This window comes from Passer montanus, unplaced genomic scaffold (genome assembly GCF_014805655.1).
Source record: "Passer montanus isolate IOZ18808 unplaced genomic scaffold, ASM1480565v1 scaffold6, whole genome shotgun sequence".
Lineage (NCBI taxonomy): Eukaryota > Metazoa > Chordata > Aves > Passeriformes > Passeridae > Passer > Passer montanus.
This window is the reverse complement of record NW_024371037.1, coordinates 5197872-5218701: the sequence shown is the minus strand read 5'-3', so window position 1 is coordinate 5218701 and position 20830 is coordinate 5197872. Positions and strand designations below refer to the sequence as shown.

The 20830-nt window shown below is 36.0% G+C and overlaps 1 protein-coding gene across 4 annotated transcripts in view; it reads right to left on the bottom strand.

Moving 5' to 3' along the window:
* GRM8 (glutamate metabotropic receptor 8) overlaps positions 1-20830 on the bottom strand; it is a 313000-nt gene that overhangs the window by 239250 nt on the left and 52920 nt on the right. For all 4 annotated transcript variants that reach the window (XM_039726957.1, XM_039726961.1, XM_039726960.1 and 1 more), the window contains one exon: positions 11337-11553. In XM_039726957.1, coding sequence (XP_039582891.1) covers positions 11337-11553 — 217 coding nt within the window. The remainder of the gene's footprint in view (positions 1-11336; positions 11554-20830) is intronic.

Here is a 20830-nt window from a genome sequence, read left to right as displayed (position 1 = left end):
CAAAGTACCATGACTTTAAAAGCCTCTGTACAGCCATCACTGCCAACTCATGCACATCTGATTAATTAAAATATCAAAGCAATTAAGGGATTTAACAATGAAATGCACATTAATTACAATAAAAAGTTTATACCTAAGCCTGTAAAAACCTATGCCATGAATACCATTCTCTAGTTACTTTTAAATTATTAAAGCAAATTCTTTGCACTTAACCGGAAGAAAAAAAGGAAAAAAAAACCAACACATATTTTGCATATATTTTAGTAACAGAAACAATATCTTCAGGTTGGCTCTAACATTTCACTTCTGTGGAAGTGGCATAACAGTTTACAAAGCTAATGATTCTGTGAAAAAAACCCCAAAAACATTAACTAATCAAAATATTTTCATCAAATATTATTAATATTTCTACCTCATGAATAAGCTTTGAAAGGATTTAATCCATAAAATACCATAATATAATGGAATCAATTAAGAGGTTTGACAATTCTTATAAATTGAGCAGCATAATTATCAGCACTTTGTTAAGTGCACTACCATATTAGGTAAAATACTTACAATCACATAACTCAATTTACTGGTCCTAGCAAATGTTGTAATGCATCTCACAGCAAATCCAACATGCCAATGTATGCCAAATCCAATATGAATGTATGACAATGCACATGGCAGAGTGCATGCAGACCTACTGCCTTCATCTGAGCAGAGCAGCACAAAGGGGCTCCGTTTGTGCTTCATTCCCCTTATCCATGAGAACTCTGCAAAGTCACCAAAGACCTGGGCAGGCTCTGACAAGTTATGTAGGCTCCCATTCTACTGTGAAAGCAGGTTTTCATGGTACTCATACCAAACTTTGTCTTCAACTTTTATAAAATGAAGGTTGCTTATTTCCTGGCACTAAAAAATTCCATTCTCTCTCATCCTTCTGGGGCCTAAGATGTTCCAGGATTTCCATGCTGTATTAAAGGACAGGGTCCATGCAGATGATAAGTAGACATCCACCCACCCACCCTCAAAATAAAAAAAAATAGGTTAAAAGGAAAATAGGAATCCCTACAAAAAATTAAGAACTTCCCTACAAGTTTAGTTCAGAGTTTTTGTTCCCATTTTTAAAATAAAACAGATCTTAACATGGTACTCCTGCAAACAGGTGTGGTTGATCTTACCTGGGAGAGCATTAACATCCTCGGGATTAATTACATCATGCAAGTCTCATGGATCCCTTAATGGCAGTTGAACATTTCCAGCATAAATGTTTGTAGGAATCATCAAAGTGTTGAGATATATTTGGTTTTCTTAGCCCTCCATCCCTCCCCTAACATCTACAAATTACACAGATGCATGCATTTCAATGGAGTCAGTCCTCAGTTTTGAAATCTACAACCCCCTTGCTCTTGTGTTTACAAAGGGGTTGAAATTTTGTTCCTCTCTCTAGGACAACCCAATCACAGCACTTCAGCAAGCATCCCAAGCAGAAGGTGACTCATGAAGGCACGTGAAGGGCAATGTGCATTCCTATATGCTACTGCAGAGTATGCTCCAGAAGGAAAATTTTGGGATGCGGACAGACACAGCAACACAGGGATTTATCTGTATGACACCTGTGCTACTCAAGGGTATTGCTTTGTAACTCATTCTCTTGATTAATTGCCTAGTCCAAATATCCTGCTTTTATGAAGAATGTTAAAGACAGACTGGCATTTTTGTTAGAATGTCAGCATTTTAAACAATTAGTTCTCTTTTAGTTTCTTCTAGAAAGTGATGAAAAGTCTCTAATCATTATGTATTTAAGAAAGTAGTGGAATAAACAACTCTGTTTTCATCATACAAAACTCCGTCCTTGAGAGGATCTAAGAAACACTGTTTTCTAGCAAGAGAAAAAAATGATCTCTTTTCATAAGTTGTAAGTTTTCACAATGTGCATATTTCTGTCATCCCAGTTTAAAGTAGTGGTATCACAGCTTGCAATTTGCATAAAAATCATGCATTTATAACAGAAAAAAATCAATGCAGGAGTTTTTCTAAATATTAGTGAGGCATTCACATATGTCTGTTTTTTCTGAAACGAATGAGAGCAATTCTTGAAATACTGTTTTTTTTAATAGAGTTCTCTGGAATTCTGTGGAAAGTTCATTAGGTAATAGAATTAAGAGAATTACTTTTATCTGAAGGGTTACCCCAGTCTGAACACTCGAGAGAGAGCTGTTACTGCTAAGCCACCCCAGTACATGTTTAATAGCAAACACGTACTTACTGTGACTGAGGGCACAATATGGGCCCCTGGCCTTCAACAACAGAAAGAAAATAAGTAAAATGAAGACAAGAACATTTCTTTGACATTTACAATCAGACATTCTTTGCATTTTATCTTGCATGAATACTGTCAGCATTGTAACATCCAACTCAGTCAACCCTTCTACATCATTCAGCAGAGCAAAGCTCAAGAATCTTGTATTAGCATGGCATATTAAAAATAGCAGCCAGTGACAATACAAACAGTAGAACAAGTAGGGAAAGTCATAAAGAAGTAAAATGAGAAGTGAAAATCCCACTGGTGAAAGCCAGAACACATTGAAATTTACCATAATATAAAGGAAGAAAGACAGTGGGCATCACCTACTATCATCTACCTACTACTGAGGTAGATATATCACAGTACAGTAAATATCAGTGGGCATGAAATCACACATCTATTGTATAAACACAGAATGAGGAATAGCTGTTTTCTCACTTTGTTTTCTCTTCAGATGAAAAAAAAAACCCAGCACTGTCTGCTTTAACATTTTCCAAGACATCCATAGGACTGCTCAGGAAAGTAAACTATATATCATGCAAATACACGATTTATTAACAACATTTAGCCTATGAAAGGAAGGAAAGATAATTACTGAGTAACATTAATGTTTATGATTACTTTTTTCTGATAGATATTCCCATTCAGACCAAATTGTCAAAAAATCTTGAAAACAAAATCTCAGTTGCATTTGTTCATTTTTTCTTTTTAATATCAGAAGGCATAATTGCAAACACATCAGATGGAATATTCATTTTCTGTTTCATTTTATAGCTATCAAAAATAAAATTGTACTGTGATCTGAACAAAATATGCTTCAGCTGTAATACAGAAGTTTGTACAAAAATCATAATGCAATTTCCCTCTGTCTCAATTCATAAACTATAAGTTGTCAAGAATTCTGAAGAAAGATAAATTCCAAGTTTCTTTTAGGGCTAATCTAACATTTGAAAGACCATGGGCTACGTGACTGAGTCAGTGGCTTCATGGGCAGCTGGACAATTACAAGAATTCAACTTAGCAAAGTTACTAACCTTCACTCTCAACTAACAGTACCACTGGCACAGTAGCAGATTTGATCCTACATAGTTTAAAGCACCTACATAGTTTAAAGCACCATTCAGGAGGAGCATACAGTTGTACAAGACACATTTATAAGGTAAATTCAAATCTCTCTGCACTCTGCTCTTAGTACTTAGATAGCATGCAACAGTAGTTACTATTAAAACAGATATATTGGTTTTGCATAAATATTAACATTCATAATAGAGTTTTTAGAAGACTTTTGGATGAACAGTTAAAAATTGGGAAGTGGGGAGAGGGAAAGGACTCCCAAGGATCAAAAAAAATGAGCAGAAGGAATAAAAAGAAACAGCCAAAACTCAACACTGGAAAAGGTTAATAAACTTGTGCTCTAGAAATGCCTACCAGGGTTTGATTTGTTTAACACAAATATCTTCAAAAGGAGAGGGAGTGTATTGAATTGCAAGATTGGAAATTTTGAAAACTATATAAAATTATTTGAAATAAAAAGAGCAGAGAGAAGTGACAAAGTATTCACAAAGATAGATAAACAAGTATGTCATAGAAAAATATTGACTATTGACAAATACAGTGGAGAGCGGGCTGGCAGAAATACCTGGAATTGTTCACACACATCATTGGGTTCTAAATCAGCTGTTGCCATTTGTTAATAAACTTTGAGTGTCAGAACAGATTGCTTTTGGAAATAATTTGCTTGATACCCAGCAGCCAACAGAAAAAGCTTACCATTTGTCAGCATGCATAAAGATTGGGGCTGAGAATAAAAATGAGATTACAATGACACTACATAAATCAACAGTAAAGCTTTACTTAGAGTGTTCAGTCATGGCTGCACAGCTTACCAGAGATATAAATGAAATAAAGGATCCAGGAAGCGACAACAGAAACCATTAAACTGAAATTACTTCATATCTTATATGGATGTTAGAATGGAGGCACACTATGAAGGAGGTTAACTGGATTCTCCTGCACACCATTTGTAGCATCTAGACAAAAGAATATTTAACAAGTGAGGTTAAAATGGTGAAATGGCAACAGAAAGAAATCATAATGGATATAAATTTTCATGGTTCAGGAAATTTAATATCAACCACTAAACACCTAGGGTTACAGAACACTCCTTGGATAAGTATTTCTGCCAGTGACTAAGCCAGATTTTGGTGTCCTTCTGTTCCATGTATTGAGGCCACCACTGGAGACAAGATATTGACTTGCAGTGTCTGGCTCAGTCTGGCAGTTCCAGGGTTTCGTGGTTTTAACTGCAGCCACAGATCACAGAAGAGCTGATACTAAGAGTATATTGCTAATATCAATCAGGAGGCATTGCTCACACAATTTTTAAAACTTACAGTTCTCCAGGTGGAAAGCAAAGCTTTCTAAAAAATGCTAAATATTTAAAACTAATAGAAATAATTTCAAGACAAAAAGGCATAGAGAGAGAAAATATTTTCTCAGAAAACTCAAGAGCCTCAACAATTTTTCTTTATCAGATGTACCTTCTTGACATGAATGCAACTGATTCTAGACCACAAAAGACCCTGAGATTGGCTCAGCTGGTGAGAGCATGATGTTAATAACACCAAGGTTGTGGAGGTTCAATCCCTGCACAGGCCATCACACACTATATTTCAATAAAAATATTTTTGTTGAATCTAATTTTTAATCTAATAAGACTGCTTAAAATTATCATCATCACATTTATATTTTTTTAAATTCATACAATTTTAAAAATTGAATTAAAAATCATTACTAAATTAAGAAGTTTGAAATGGCTACAAACAAGTCATAGCACTAAAAGCACTGATGAAATGAAGTTTCCTGGACATCTTTACTACTCTGAATTTGTGTTCACAACCAATGCAAACATCTGATGTTCACAAAAAGGAAGGAAAAAGTCCTACTATAGAGACTTCTGTAGTACTCACTACTACAACTATTAAGCTTCCTGTAGGACATTTTAAAAGTGCCTTAACTAATTGACTGAAGAAGAAACACCTCAAGAGTATTGAAGTCTCTCTGCCTACAATTACTGGAGGGTCAGAGAGCATACACAGAAAGTACGCTTACTGCTCTATCTGCCTAAAACTATAGAGAGAAAAGAAATAATTATAGCTAAAGAATATCACATTGATTAGTACCACTGAGAGAAATTAAAATAGTTCTTCATTTTAAATCCCTAGAAATTATACTGTTCTTTATCAGGTACAAATTGGTACAAATATTAAAAACTGCTGGAGTAATTTGCAAGCTTTTGCAATATTAATACACCTACGATCTGATTTTGAAATTTTTCAACATTACTTTGAAGCTTCTGTAGCCAATTATATAGTGTTATTATTAATTACAGCTTGCAGCTTGAAATACAGTGCCATCAATAGAGTTTTATCTGCATAAATATGAAAATAAAACTTAAATTAAATTAAACTGTTTACCCTTAGCGGGGGTATGTTAGAATATTATTAGTTGTGAAAATTAATTTGTTATGCCTGAAAACAGACTTTAAAGCAGAAATATCTCTGGGGAAAAGGTTACATTTCATGTATTGTATTTCTTTCATCTTCACTTTGCAAGATTTTTTAATCTTCCATTAAACACTATCTTGGGGGTGTGGAAGAAGTCCATTCATCTTAACAAAACACAAAAAGCTTTAGCTTTATATCAAACGTATGCAGAGATTACTGCAGGAAATATGAACTAATCTTAACAGCAACCCATCTTATTTCTAAATTATCAAAGTTTAAGTGAAAAGGAAATGCCACACCCCTTAAGTTTTATTTTTCCTGCTCAAAACGCCCTCCCCATTTGCCAAAACAGTTCCACTTTTTCCACTGAAAAGATGAAGTCCAAAAATTGTGAAAGGTAATTCTGCCTCTCTGGAGACATTCAAAACCCACCTGGACATATTTCTCGGTAATCTGCTCTAGGTGACCCTGCCTTGGAAGGGGCTTGGACTAGATGATCCTGAGAATCACTTCTAACCCTAACTATTCTTTGATTCTTCTGTGTAGAAGCAATCCAATAATTTGGATAAAAGCAGAGGTACAATGCACAACTGTAAACACCCTGAAAGAGCTGACAAGAGACAAGCATGATTTAAGAACCATGTCAAAGAAATGTCACAGACCATTTCCTATGTAAACAAAATATAGCTACCAGTGTTGAAGTCTGAAACAAACAAAGCTACCGTAGCATTCATTCAGCACAAGCATTCATTACCATTAATATACAGCTTTCATTGTCACTGTAATGATAGAATATTATGAAAGATCATCAAGTAATTGTAGTCCCTCCTCGGAAAAATGCTGTCAACTGCAATTTACCAGTATAAAAGGAGTAGGTAAAACTACAGAACCTCGTTCCTACAAACAAGTATTCAAGGTCACACCCTGATATTAAATGCACCATTCTCTTCTGGAATAAAGCTGCTATGAAGCTGTTATTTTGACCAGTCAAAGATTTTTAAATATTCTTTGATTAATGCTCTTTGCTGTCTTCTCTACACCTCTGTCAAGATGTGCAAAATAAACTTACAAGCAAAAAGGGGCAAGCAGTGATGAAATTTCTCACATATTCTTAATGATCAGCTCCACTACCTGCCTTTATTACTTTTACCTCCTCTTCTAAAAGTTTTATAAGTGTTTCACTGCCAGTACCTATCAGCAGTTAACCAATAGTGGTGAAAGAAATCTGTCATGTACCATTCCATATATTACTTGTAGTTTTGTTACATTTTCCAGTACAAACATCGCACAGAGAAAGTATTCTGAGCTCAAAGAAATTTGTCTGAATCAAGTGCTTTTGTATTTTGGAGGGAAAAAAAAAAAAAAACACAAAGGAAAAGCATCCCATGATTTTCCCTCTAATGGTAAATTCATTTGGTTTCTAATAACAGATGAAATGAACCATTAAAGGAAAGTTGGTTCAGAAACTTTCCAACATTTATTTGGTCAAAGATAATGAACAGAAAGTAAATAGAAGACTAATACTTAGCACGGCAGTTTAATGAAGACTTGGTAAAACGCACTTCCTTTTTTCCCCCCATTTTAGTTTGTATCAGTGAGTCAAGCTTCAGTTCAATGTTTAAACTCTTAAGCAATTAGTAGAAATTCATTCCTTTGGTCAATGTACCAAAATGATTTGATCATGATGTCAAAATGATTACAATGGTATCATTAACTTTTTAATGGGAATAGAAAATTCTATAAATTTAATCATTGTCTTCAAACAAAGCATGGAAGAATGAGCTGGAATAATCTCCTTCCAATCGTTGTCATGTAAAATATTTAATTTCCAGTTCTGCTTTGTCCCAGACAGGATCTTTGTCATTAAAATGAGAGCAGATTTTGATATGTAATATATTTGGTGACATGTCAGGGTGGCACCACTTTGACCTTTTCAGTATTCCACATTTCATTCAGGAGCCTGTTTCTTCCTTTTTCTTCTATTACTGATCAAGAAATAGAAGTTGAACAGAGGGCCAATCAAACTGGAAATTAGAGACAAAGGGTCAACATCATATTAAATAAGTATATTAAATTAAACTGTCTATTCAAATTAGGTAAAACCCTAGCCCTTTTTCACCTCTCCTTTAAAAAACAATACAAATAATAAACCAAAGGAACAAACTTTCCTATTTATATTTTCAAATCTGCTACCTTCCATGTCCTCTCATACACGGAATTTTTTTCAGAAATTAATATATCAATATTTTTCACACCCTTTTCTCAATTGTTTGCTTTTCATTAGCTGACCTTCACATTCATTTTGCTTCCAGTTGTTAGCTACTTATCTCAAACCAGACATAAGGTACTCAGCAAGGAGTTGAGCTGTCCTGTACATTTCTATGCCAGCTGCACAGGAGCACATTGCCCTGATCAGGTCTTCTTAACACACCGTTCATTAACACAGACCTGGCAGGTTTTGCTGTTGTGTGTAGTCTTATACTATGTGATGATTTTTGTAAACCTACATAGACTCTATAGTCTCAGACTCCATAGTCAGATGCTATTGAGTTTCCATTTTAAAAGCATTTCCAGCCCTATGGCTCAGATGAAAAGTCTGAAGACAGTGGATAATGGGATCAGGCTGGAAGGGACATTAAGAAATCATCCATTGCACCCCAGCCCCAAGCAAGAGCTAAGTACACTTACATAATCACTGGGCAGGTGTTTGCCTAATGCATTCTCATGGATCCTTATCAATGGAGGTTCCAAAATGTCCCCAGGTAAGCTGATATAATACTCAATGTCTTCAACATTACAAGGGGCTTTCTCCAAACCTAGACACAATCATGCTAGAGATTAATTCCATATTTCTGTTTATGTATACTGTATTTGGATGAACAAGTGGTGCTCTACCTTCCTGCAAAAGCCTATCTGAAAAATATTATTTTTTATCACCTCATCTTAGTCAACTTCTTCAGCTGAACTAAGCCTCCCTGCTCAGCTGTTCCTCACAGACCATATTTTTGAGATTTGTTCTTCTTCTTGCTTGCTTCAGGAGTTTCATTTTTTCTGAAGTGAGGGATAAAACCTGTACTGAGTCAAAATGACTTTCCACAACTGACAGACAATTTGGAAGATTACTCAAATTATTTTACAGATGGTATGTCTACCTGCATGTTCCATTAAAAAATTAGGAATATAGGTTATAATTTACTATTATCCCTGCATCATTTTTTAAATTAGTACTTTCTGACAATTCTGTCTGAATTCCTCATTCCTCATTCTTCCTTGCAGAAGCTAAATGCCTTGTGGGTGTCTTAAATTTGTCCTTTTCCAGATAGTGTTTTCAGATTTGGACTCTAAGGATTTCTTCTAGATACTCTCCTAGTCCTAGACTTAGTCCTTCTGACCTTAAAGTAACCCCCAGATTTTACAATTATCTTCATTCCAAGCCCATCTGGGTTAAACATGAAATTATTGGCAAGTACCTGATCCAGCTTAAACTGACAAATAACACACAACACATTCTTTCATTTAAACAGAAAATCATTGCTAATTGCTCTCTGAGAAAACTTTTCTAAATAGGTCTGCATCCAGCCTATTTACACCTAGATCACAATTGCCAAATTTGCTCAGGAGAATACTATATGTTACAATTGAGATAACACTACAAAATTTGAGAGATGTGACACATCAAGTGCTTTTTCTCCAGCTATAAGCTGTTATCCTGTCAAAGAAAATTATTAGATGGATTTGATACTATTTGTTCTTGACAATTTTGCGCTGGTTATCAGTCATGTCCCTGTGGTTACATATGATTTACCTGATTGTTTACCTGAGTATTTTTCTAGGAAATAAAAATTGCTTGTCTGGCCTGCCTCCCTCTACTTTCCTTCTTTAGAACCATTAGAGCCCCTGATACCTACAATAGCTGGTAAGTTGCTGGGAGCACAGAGGTTGCCAAAAATCAAGTGTTCCAATAGAAAACATAAATCACAAGGGAAAAAAAAAAAACCCAAGCCACTAATCATGACTTATCATGCTTTTTGGTGTTACACAGATCTTATAATGTTTAGCACATGATGATTTTAACAGCTTTGGATTCACAATCCTATTAATAATATTTATCTTATTTGTGCTAATTATTTATCAAATTACATTCGTCTTTTTTTATTCTAGGATCAATGGAGATCCAACTGATCCAAACTCTTGTGATTCTAAGGTAATTAAAGTTTTTGTTTGCCCTCATCTGAAGTTCTCTCATACTCCTGGAAATGGGAAACAGTAAAAAGTCCTGTATTCTATCTGTTTCCTTTCAGAACTCAGCACTAGCTGTGTTGCAGATGGTTTCAAGAAAAAATGATTTTTCAGGCAATGAATTCAGTGGGCGTCTGGGGAAGCCAATTTATTTGCCACAGATGAACCATTTCTTTAGGGTATGAACTGTGAAAGAATTATCCGTTCCTTTGCTAACCCCAGAACAAAGCGACGTACAGCAGACAGCTTTGGCTCTTCCATAAACACACCTAGGAGCTGACAGCAATGATCAGAAACTAGAAAAAGAACATTTATCATTTAAACAAGTAAGCATATTGCATGCACTGGTTCCCTAATGTCAAAAATGGCTGTTTCATCCTACAACCAGGTTCTTGTAAGTAATCACTTACCTTTATGGTTCAAGCATAAATACCTGAAACACATATGTGCCTTCCTATAGGTAGAGATGCTCTCTATATTCACATGCAGTTAGTGAAAGTGGGAGATATTATCATATTTTCTCACCCGAGCTGATTCAAAAGAGCTGGAATTTATATGTACATGCCCTCTAAGCCAAATCTAGTAGATTAACCCAGGAAGGAAGGAAGGAAAATTGTTTTCCTTTCCTTCTGAAGAAGGACAGTAAAATTGTTTGTTATTTAACCCTGTACTTGGTGAAAGACTGATTCCACCCTCTTTCAAACTACCTGCTACTCACCATCTTATTTCTTGGTGTCCAAAACCTGGGAAACAACCATTTTTGCCAGCCAGAAAAAACTACAAAAGTGTGAAAAAAAATTTTGAAGGATCAAAGGGACTTAAATATACGTCTCATAGTGCCTATATTTGTACAGCACATTTTATTAAAGGGAAAATGGCAAGTTTATGTGTTTTACTTCAGAGTGATTTTGTTATTTTTAACATTAATCAAAATTAAAACGTCCAGGTTTATCTGTGCTGGAACATGGAAAAAGCTCTCACTGGACCATAGTTTTCCTAAGCTGAATCAAAAACTGCATTTCCTCAAATCTGGCTGTAGTTCAGCATCTGGTTCCTTTTTGCCCCTAAGTCATCAAGGAGCTTCCCTTTTCCAAAAAGAGTTGAAAGATATTTATTTTTTGCCTCTCTTCTTAAACTGCTGCCAGAATTGCCACCTTGGCAGAAATGCAAGAAGCAAAATCACCCACTTGAGTCCAGGTAACACACCCACGGGTGTTCTGATCACGCTGCACACACCTAATCAGAACGCAGCGATGCTCTGCAGCTATAAATACCAAACCTGAGAAGCACACACTCACCAATTTCCCTGGAGATCTGCGTGAACGCCTCCACACCACTCTCTCCGTAGTTGCCTTCGGAAGCCAGTGTTGAGACATAGTTCCACCCAAGGGCTGTCACGATGTCAACCATGGCCTGGGCTTGGTAGGAGTCTGGCGGGACCACTCGAGAGAAGTAGTCATACCTGGTGTTATCGCTCAGCTCGGGAGCTGTGGATGCATAGCTGATTTGAGGTATCTGCAAACAGAATGACAAGTCATGCAAGCCAATCTAACAACATTTTACACTACATACTTGTACCTTTGAAAGGCTTGTAATAGATTATACACAGGCATTGTGCAGAACCAAGTATCTTGCTTTAATTAAATCAGCTGATCAGAAAGCGTCTCGGATTTTGTGTAATGTCAGTCAGGCTTTATTGTGTAACACTCTCACCAAGAAATAACGTATTCAGCTGTGCTCCAGATGTCATGACTCTTGACATGTAAACACAACTTCTTTTTATATTCTGGCCCTGATAGAAAAAAGTGAAGTAAAAAAAAAAGGGGGGGAAGAAAAAGGAAGAATTCGTTCTATTACCACAGAAAATGAAAAGGTCAGTTATGATGACTGTGATTCTTGAAATTTGACAAGTAAAATGTGGATTATTTCCATTTTTTTGCTTTATTCACATACATGAAAATGTGTGTTCCCATTTTATAACCATTTTTCAAGCTTTCTCTGCCAGAGGTTTTTTATTTTCAATTTTAATAGTTCATTGTGCATGATTTAAGAACATGAAGGCTATGTATTAAATAGCAAAAGCTATCTGATCTGATAAAAAAACCCCACGCCTAGAAAAATTACCTATATATGATATCCATATACAAAAGGAGAAAGCTTACAACGCAACAAAGATAGTAAATTTTGTAGAAACAAACCTAAATAACTGGAACCTATTTTAAAATACATTATTATTCTCTTAGTAAAAATAAAAAAGAAGGGAGGTTTTCTGTTAACTCTTGTCTTATACAGATGGTTCAGCAATGTTCAGAAGAGACACTGCAAGCAATACTCACTTATTTTGAAGAATATTTTTGGTGCAAGAAAATTTCATTTACATTTATGTTAACTTCAAAGGAGAATTATTTTTTTTATTTTAAATGGTGAAACTGATTAAACAGCCATTCGTTTTAAATAAAAGATACTCCAAATATTACACTGCATTGTGATCTATATTAATAAGAGGTGTTCAATTCATGTCACAAAACAAACAGTCCTCAAGAAAGCAATCTGAATGGAGTTCCTAAGTTGATTTTGTTGAGAACCAAACTGAGCAAGGCCAGGCAAGAGGTGTTCTGGTAAATACTCTCTGTCACATTTGATGTCAGAGTAGAAGGTTTCAGTGCAACTGTTATGTCCTGTTCAGTGCTTCCTCATCAGTACAAAGTAAAAAACTTTTTGGGGGCAAATGTAAGGAATTCAGAGTCTGGTCATTAACCAGACCTGCACAGACAGTGCAGATATATTTGCACAGCCTGAATAAACAGTTAATTGCCTAAGGCTTGGCACAATCATTTCTCAGTCAGAAACTAACAAAATAAACTCTTATGTACCTTGGCTGTATTCTTCTTTAACAAATTTTCTACATATGGAAATGCCTCAGAACAAAAATCCGAAATGTTGTTATGATAACAACTGAAGAGAACAGAAAAGAAAAAGAGAGGGAGGATCACAGAAAAAGTTGGAGCTTATATTTCATGGAAACCATTATTACTAACAAAGAAAAAATATACCAAGTAAAACTAAAGGATAAACTGTTCTTATAAAACTTGCCTTGTATAAATTCTCTTTCCTTCAGAAAGTGTTTGAAATATCTTTACCTCTTTACAGACAAAATATTTTTCGCCTGTAATAAGACAATTATACCTATTTCAAGCACATATCATTGCCTCTCTAAACTTGTTCTATTCTCTCTAAAACAGTCTTCTTTTTTTACAGATATAAAAACAATAAAGACAATCTTTATGATTTGACTCATTTTGCTCCTTGCTGTTCCATTTCTCAAATATTATGTAATTGTTCCTTTGCTGAATGTTATTTCATCAATAATGTCAACACAATCAACACCAGTAAGAAATATTTTAGACTGATACTTTGGCAGTGAAAATCTTGAAGCCTAGACCACAGACTTATAGCCATTAACTCTCTCAGTTCATTTTTCTTCAGGCATGAGATGAAGAGCAAACCCTAGATGTGTGTTTGTAGGAGAATTGTTGGTTGGAGCACTGCAATGAGATGTTTCAGATCAATAGAGATATTTTATGTACTGCAAATATCACATTTTTGGAGCCCTGGAAAATGCAGAGGAGATATGTCCTTTCCTACTTTTCAGTTCTTTGCAGTCCAGCTTCTTCCCTAGAGTTATTTCTAATAACAATGAAAACAGAAAGCAAATACAGCACAAACACAATGCTCTGAAATCACTTGCCACACTGGTAAGCTTAAATCACTACTGTTTTATAACATCTGCCAGCTTTTCACGAGCAGGAAAGAACAATAAGTCATGTGAAAGTAGGGAGAAAGACACTCTCTAAACAGCAAACCAACCTTAAGTTTGGAGAAAAAAAATCAGTTCTTGCAATGAAATATATAATTGTTTTCCTCATTTCTTTTTGTATATGTCCCTCATGGTTATAAACAACACCACCATCAAGAATTTTCTCCCCAGAATTGCCAAACTGCCAGCCAGAAATGCTTCATGGACTTCTTTTTTTGAAAGCAGTTTACACAAAAGTAAATATTAACTTCCTTCCTTGCCTGCTTTTAAATGTACAATTTTATATAGAGGAGCTCTGAAAAATAGCTTTAAAATTTGAGAATTTGGTTTATATTCCAGTTACATAGTAAGTAAAAACATTCAGCATGAGACTCAAAGAAATTTTTTGGCATGAGGTCAAATTCTTTGGATTTAGTGGTTCAATAATCCATGAATGAAAAATATATACATTAAAATGTAACAACTCTAGTTATGGACTGTAGGTTTAATAAAGCATTTTACATTTCCCCAAGTACATTTTACAAGATGGAGCATAGTGCTGCCTAAGCAAGGGAACTGTTATGCTCTATCAATTCAGTAATGTGTGTTTTTTAAACTCCCTAAACACAGACTGTATTCCTACTTTAAGTTCCACTGGTCTCTTGAGACATAAATTTGCATTTTGAAAGAAACCTGTAAAGAAAGAGTTTTATTTCTCATTCTAGATTTCTCAATGTAATTTTTCAAAATTAAATACAATACCTGTAACATTTACATTGTATTTAAGTGGCATATATTAGTGTTAATGGTATATTTCCTTCTCTTTTGGGAAAAAAATTGATTACATAACCACATTTGAATTGGTTTGAATTGGTTCTTGCACAACATCTGTCACATTCACTGGCAGTTGTTGAAAGAATTCATGTTTGACTGTTCATTGATAGGATTTTTCTATTTTTTCCTGCCCTATGGTTTGGCCACTGTCTCCCATTAACCTATAACATGCTGATAAACTCAACTTCTAGTGGGTAACAGACTAGAAATCTTTGAAATTATTATATAGATTAATTCATAGAAGACTTATTTATATTATTTTTAAACCTCAAGCTATCTATTAAATGTTGAAAACAAAAAGTCTTAGTGTGATGTTTTAAAACAATATCCAGTTTTCGTTTTGTACTGGTCTTAACCTTGATACCTACTGAAATACTGCAGAAACTACTTGTGATATCTTTAATCTAAGTCAGTGGTGGCTTCATTTCATTCTATTGTTCAGTCAATGGCATCAGAAAACTATTCAGCATGCTTAAAAAATAAAACAATTTGGAGAAAAACAAACAAAACTAAACCCAAACACACACACACACACAAAAGTTACTGATAACTAAACAGAACACCTAATCCTTGAAGATCCATTCAAGCCAAAATCAGCAGTCCAGAAGAGAATGACATCAGTACAAGACCAGCACCAAGCATTACTACAAAACAGACTTGTACTCCCTCCTGGAGGAAGTGTGGACAACTTCAGGAAGTGTGGACAACTTCAGGAGTGTCAAAGGCAGCTAATGGAACTTTCCATTTATTTCAGCCAAGTGGTAAACCACTTTCAGCTCCTCATACACTGAAAACAAAAATCACCCACTGTACTCCTGAATCCAGGACTATTCACAGAGGAACATTCCTATGGATGTGTCTGGGGGGTCCAATGCTGGGATTCAAACCCTAAAACACAGAAGAGCTGCACTGAGGACGACAGCGGAAACAACATGACCTAGTTGTGGCCTTCCAGAAGTGTCTTTACCAAAGCAGGCAGATTTAACATGCTTTCTCTTGAATTACATGCTCTCCAAGTTTAAGGCAAAAGTTCACTACAGCCCTTTTACTGAGCTTTCAAATCCATTTGCATGCTACATTTGACAATGTAAAGCATCAGCTGGCCATTTCATATGCCATCTTCCTTTTACACAGTCTTCCAGCTGAAAGCATGATTTGGGAACAAAATAGCAGGCAGTGAAATGAGCAAAGCTCATAAGGAAAAAGGCTTGAGAAAGGAATCACTATCAATTTTAAAAATTAGATATTATGAGTTACATTCACAGCAGTAACTATGTTGTACAGTCACCAAGAGTAATGGGCTTAAATCACTCATGTCTTCAGTTTCACTACCCACTCAGTCCTATCATTACTAACTTTAATATATCAACTAGCATTTTATTCTCTTTTCCATTCTCTCATCACTGAGCCCTTTTTTTTTTAGGAATATTAGCAATTGTACATTAAAAATAGTAATAATTGCAACTAAAAAAAGTGAAGCCAATAAACACTAAGTTAATGACTACTCAGTATCAGCTGGCATTTTATCACCAACTAATACAGCTAGCAAAGGAGTTAAAGTACTCAGAATAAAATTTGACTGTGGAAACATGTTTTCAACTTGATGATTTTTTGAATTTTAAATGTCTATCATTAATCATTAATGGCCCCGTCTCTTCAAGATTTTTATTCCCTCTTCTGTACAGCAAGAAAGAGTTCTTTGTGAGTCCAAAAAATTCACAGCAGTGAAATGAATCCTCAGGGCCAAGATATTGAACAGTTGCAGGAGGAGAGCCAAGGTCACCATGCTTAGGCTATTAGTGACATTTTTAAATTGCCATCAGCCAGAGCACCATCTTAGTTTGCTTTTGCTTCTGAAAAATGTCAGCCTGCAACACAGTCATGCCCAAAGTCATTCAGGAAGGACATTCAAGATTCAAAAGAGTTTGATAAAGCTTAATAACATCCTACTGTATACCAAACAATACTGAAAATGTCTTTTTTTATTACTAACTATAAGAGAAAGTGAAATGCACCCTGGAACATTAATATAAAGGGAGCCTGGGAGATTAATTCAACTGTTCTACACACTATGTAGAACAATAGTGTAAACAGCTACATGTCTTGCACTGCATCTCACAATCCCACTCACTTTGACTAGACATCATTATTAGGACACCTCATGTTCAACTTCCTCCTGTGATGTCTTCATCCTTCCTTCTATGAGAAACAGTGGAGAGGTCACCCATGCCTTCACTAGATACCTCGTTTCATTCATTTCAGAATAAACCAATATTAAATCACCCTGTGAGACCAACACATCAAGACTGACTAATGCCTTTGGAGATGTGAGATGGCCCATTCAATGCTCACAGCAGGGTGACACCTTGACAACTCCAGCTACAAATCAGCTTTGCTAGAGCTGATGTTATGGAAAAGTTTCAACATATGAAGTTTTTTGAATCAGCCTCATTCCATGGATTTTACTGTGAGAAGGAGTGATCTACAACAATATATTTTCTCAGTAGACAAATTCATGTATTCATTTATATTTATAAACTCCGGCAATTCTAATCTATATTTATTTAGATGAATACATTTTCCCTGGATGTTAAGGACCCTCAATGACAATATTTATCATGTGTCAAGCAAAGCATGTTGTTCAGGAATTACTACTGATTTCTGCCTCCCCCCCAAAAAATTATGTTGATACCAACTTGAGTAAAAGCAAGAAAACACAAGTATGTTTTTCACCCAGATGAACAGGATTTAAAATGTATTTAGTTCAAAAAGTTTAGTAGAATTTGAAAAGCTTTGGAAACAGAAAGAATAAAAGTATAATCAGAAAGCTGTCATTAGCTAATTTCACTTGCTAGGCAGGATTTTTTTAAACCATTTGAATTATTCCAAGTCGTTCTATTTGCAGTAAATATCATAGCAGTTCCTGTCAAGGGTGCTTGCAATTCCTACAACTAAAGATGAGGAGGCAATGGATAGGTTGCTTGAAATGTTTTGGAAGTTTCACATATATTTGTACAGATTTTGTGCAAAGATATGGGGTTTTGTGATAAAACACAACATAGCTATTTTTTGCCCCAAATACAGAAAGAAAAGGGATCTATCATACCTAAATGCTTCTGAGCTGGAACAGGTAGATTATTGTACTTTTTTCTTTCTATCTGTCTTTCACCGAGTTTACTTCTGCTGCCAGTTACCTTCTGAAGACATATTCCTGAACAGAATATAATTTCAATGATCATCACTGATAGTTTCATGAAAGCACATAAATGAGGATCAATGCAGCTCCATTTGTTGCCAACAAAATTATTTCTGCAAACATCATAACTTGGTCTGGTATGTGAAAAATTGCAAAGACAGATGCAATAGCTAGCCCCGTGGAAATATGAGGGTAAAATCAAACAGGCAAATCCTCTTTCATTACTGATTTTTTTCTTTTTTTTAGCTCTCAACAGAGTAATTATCAATCATACTTATTTCTGAGGATATTGCTGGTGGTCAAATGGCTAGCAACTACAGCAGTCTGAATAAACTGAATTACCCTAGTAAAAGTAATGTTTTATGGTTAATACATGTAATTGTACAGTGTCAGATAATGGGCTGAAAAACTATTAAAGTTCCATTGCATCACCACCTGCCAGAAAGTATCTTTCACAAAGTCTAACAAGACATGCTACAGCAAGAGTATTTCAGTTTACGACCTGCCATTCTGCCCTTCAAGAATAGGATGCGACAAAGCAAGAATGTATATAATGAAAAGTACCTAATAAAAAGTGTTTGAATTTGATTAAGTTCATTCCAGTGGGTTGAAGTAGGTCAGGGACTCATTATAAGTCATTACTTTTAATTATACACAAGGGATACTATAGAAAATAATGATGATATGATATCCCAGTCTCAAATCCCACAACAGATGCAGCATTTACAAAATATATTCACCACTACAGGAAGTATGGGGTGCACTTTAGGGCAAAACATTAAAAGAATATTTATGCATTAGGAACATTTTTACAGCCAAAGTACATCTTGTCACACTGTGCAACACTGTGTAACTCCAGAAGGATGAGAAGCCATCTAAGGGGACAGCTTGAATTGTCATCAATATTCTGTGCAAGGGAGTCTATTGATAAATGTTAAACAATGGCATTTTCTCAGTATGGGAGTTCTATACCAGTATTTCCACATCATTTTAAATCCTAAGGTTTTCCTCTCTGAAAACCAACCCAGCTAAGCAGTTGCACAATCAATTATCCACCATTTTTAGGCAGGCTCTTTCTAAATATTTTAAGCCCAGCTGAGGTCCAGGCACTGAATGATAAACTGAAGAAGCAGCAGATCAAATAAGAAATATTCATACTGAGATCAAATCACAAGGAGGGGGGATAGAGGGATCTTGAGCTTGGGAATTGCTGGTAGCTCTTCCTTTACAGAACCCTCTGTTCTCCAATCATCAGATCAAACAGAAAGCCAAGGATGGTCAGATAGCTTTAGGGACTTTTTAAACTATTAAAATTCCCTTTCTACTTGTCAGGGAAACCCACACTTAATTATGTGTATCAATACATTAGACTTGTGTCAGACTCTACTGAGCACAGTGTGAACTCTGATATTTCAGTTTTTCTAGCTCTACTTTCCTCATTAGAGCTTGTCATGTCAGTGTCTGGAACTCTAATCTCTTTTGATTAGTTTGAGAAAAATATACAGAAAATGTGCATTCCTTTTAATCTGAACTAGGAAAGCCAACTTTTTATTATTATTCAGCAATAACAAATTTACCTAGTAGGTCAGAGTATCCCTTAGCCAAAATCAGGTTTCCTTTACATTTATTTGATAGTTTGTACCACAGAGAGCAAGAATAGCAAGCAATTTCAGAGACTTGCCCATGGGGACACGCACTCTTTCATGGAAATTTTTCTGATTATGGAGACCATCACTATGAAAGGAAGTATGAGACAAAGTAAGAAAGGGAAAAAGCATTGGAGCAGACTGCCCAGGGAGGTGGTGGAGTCACCATCCCTGGGGTGTTCAAGACAGAACAACACGGCACTTGTGCTGTGCTCTGGTTGACAGGGTGGTGATCAAAGGTTGGACTGAATGACCTTGGAGGTCTTTTCCAACCTTAATGATTCTGTGAAGGGGAGAGTGCTCTCGGCAGGATGCAAGACGGGGTGCTCTGCTAAAGGAACAACTCTGCTCTTTGCATTCACTTTTACTGCTGCAAGGCCACTCCAACTTACACCACTGCCTGAGCAGCAGTGCTACCCTTTTGCTACCCATGCTGCCACCTTAACAGTTCCTTTCTGCTCCCTTCAGGAAGCTCTCTCTCTTTTCTCTACACAAACACCTTCCTCCCAGACACCCCTTTTCCTTTACACCTGTCTCCCTACCTCTTCTCACTCTCTCGTCCTCAATCACAACTTTACTGAAGTCAGAAGGAAAAGTAGACAGTAGCTGGTTCCTAAAATGGTTTAAGATGCTCAGTTTGAGCTCTGCTTCCCTCCTTTGGCAGCTCATGTTCAGAGATTCTCAGTAGAAAGGGCAAAGTGTTCTGTTAAATACAGCTGGACAGGGTCACTCCTCACTCTCCTCTACTGAGTAAGGCTTCCTTTCCCACAATAGATATTTTTTGTGGACATAGTCTCAAAGCAGTCAGAGAGCAAAGTCAGCAAAAGCAGCATTTGATAGGAAAAAAGCCTATATTGGATGAGCATTTCACAATTTCTGCAAATTCTCCCTTTTCCCTATTTTTATTCATTGCGATTTAACTACAAATCAGGTTACTGTTATCACCACCATACAGCCTTGTTTGAGTGTGTTAGCCTTAGCCTTCCTGGCTAGTGCAGTGGAGATTTCCTCCCTAGCTATGACTCTCCAATATCTCTAAGTCCAAATACAGAATGATATATAAGTCCTTTTGAAGGTTCTTAAAAGTCCCCCTCAGTTAGCATGATCCTGTAAGTCTGGCCACACCATCAACATCCTACTTCAGCAGCTCAGCAGGATGATGAAAGAAGAGGGCCTGAGGAGCTTTCAATAAGTTCAAAAGCTCCCCCACTCAAATTTTTTCCCATTTCAGCAATCCCAGTAACAACTCACATTTCTGACAGCATGTCAGTAGTCACAGCAGAGCTTGCTGATAACCACTTTCCAGTGCCCTGAGAAGCA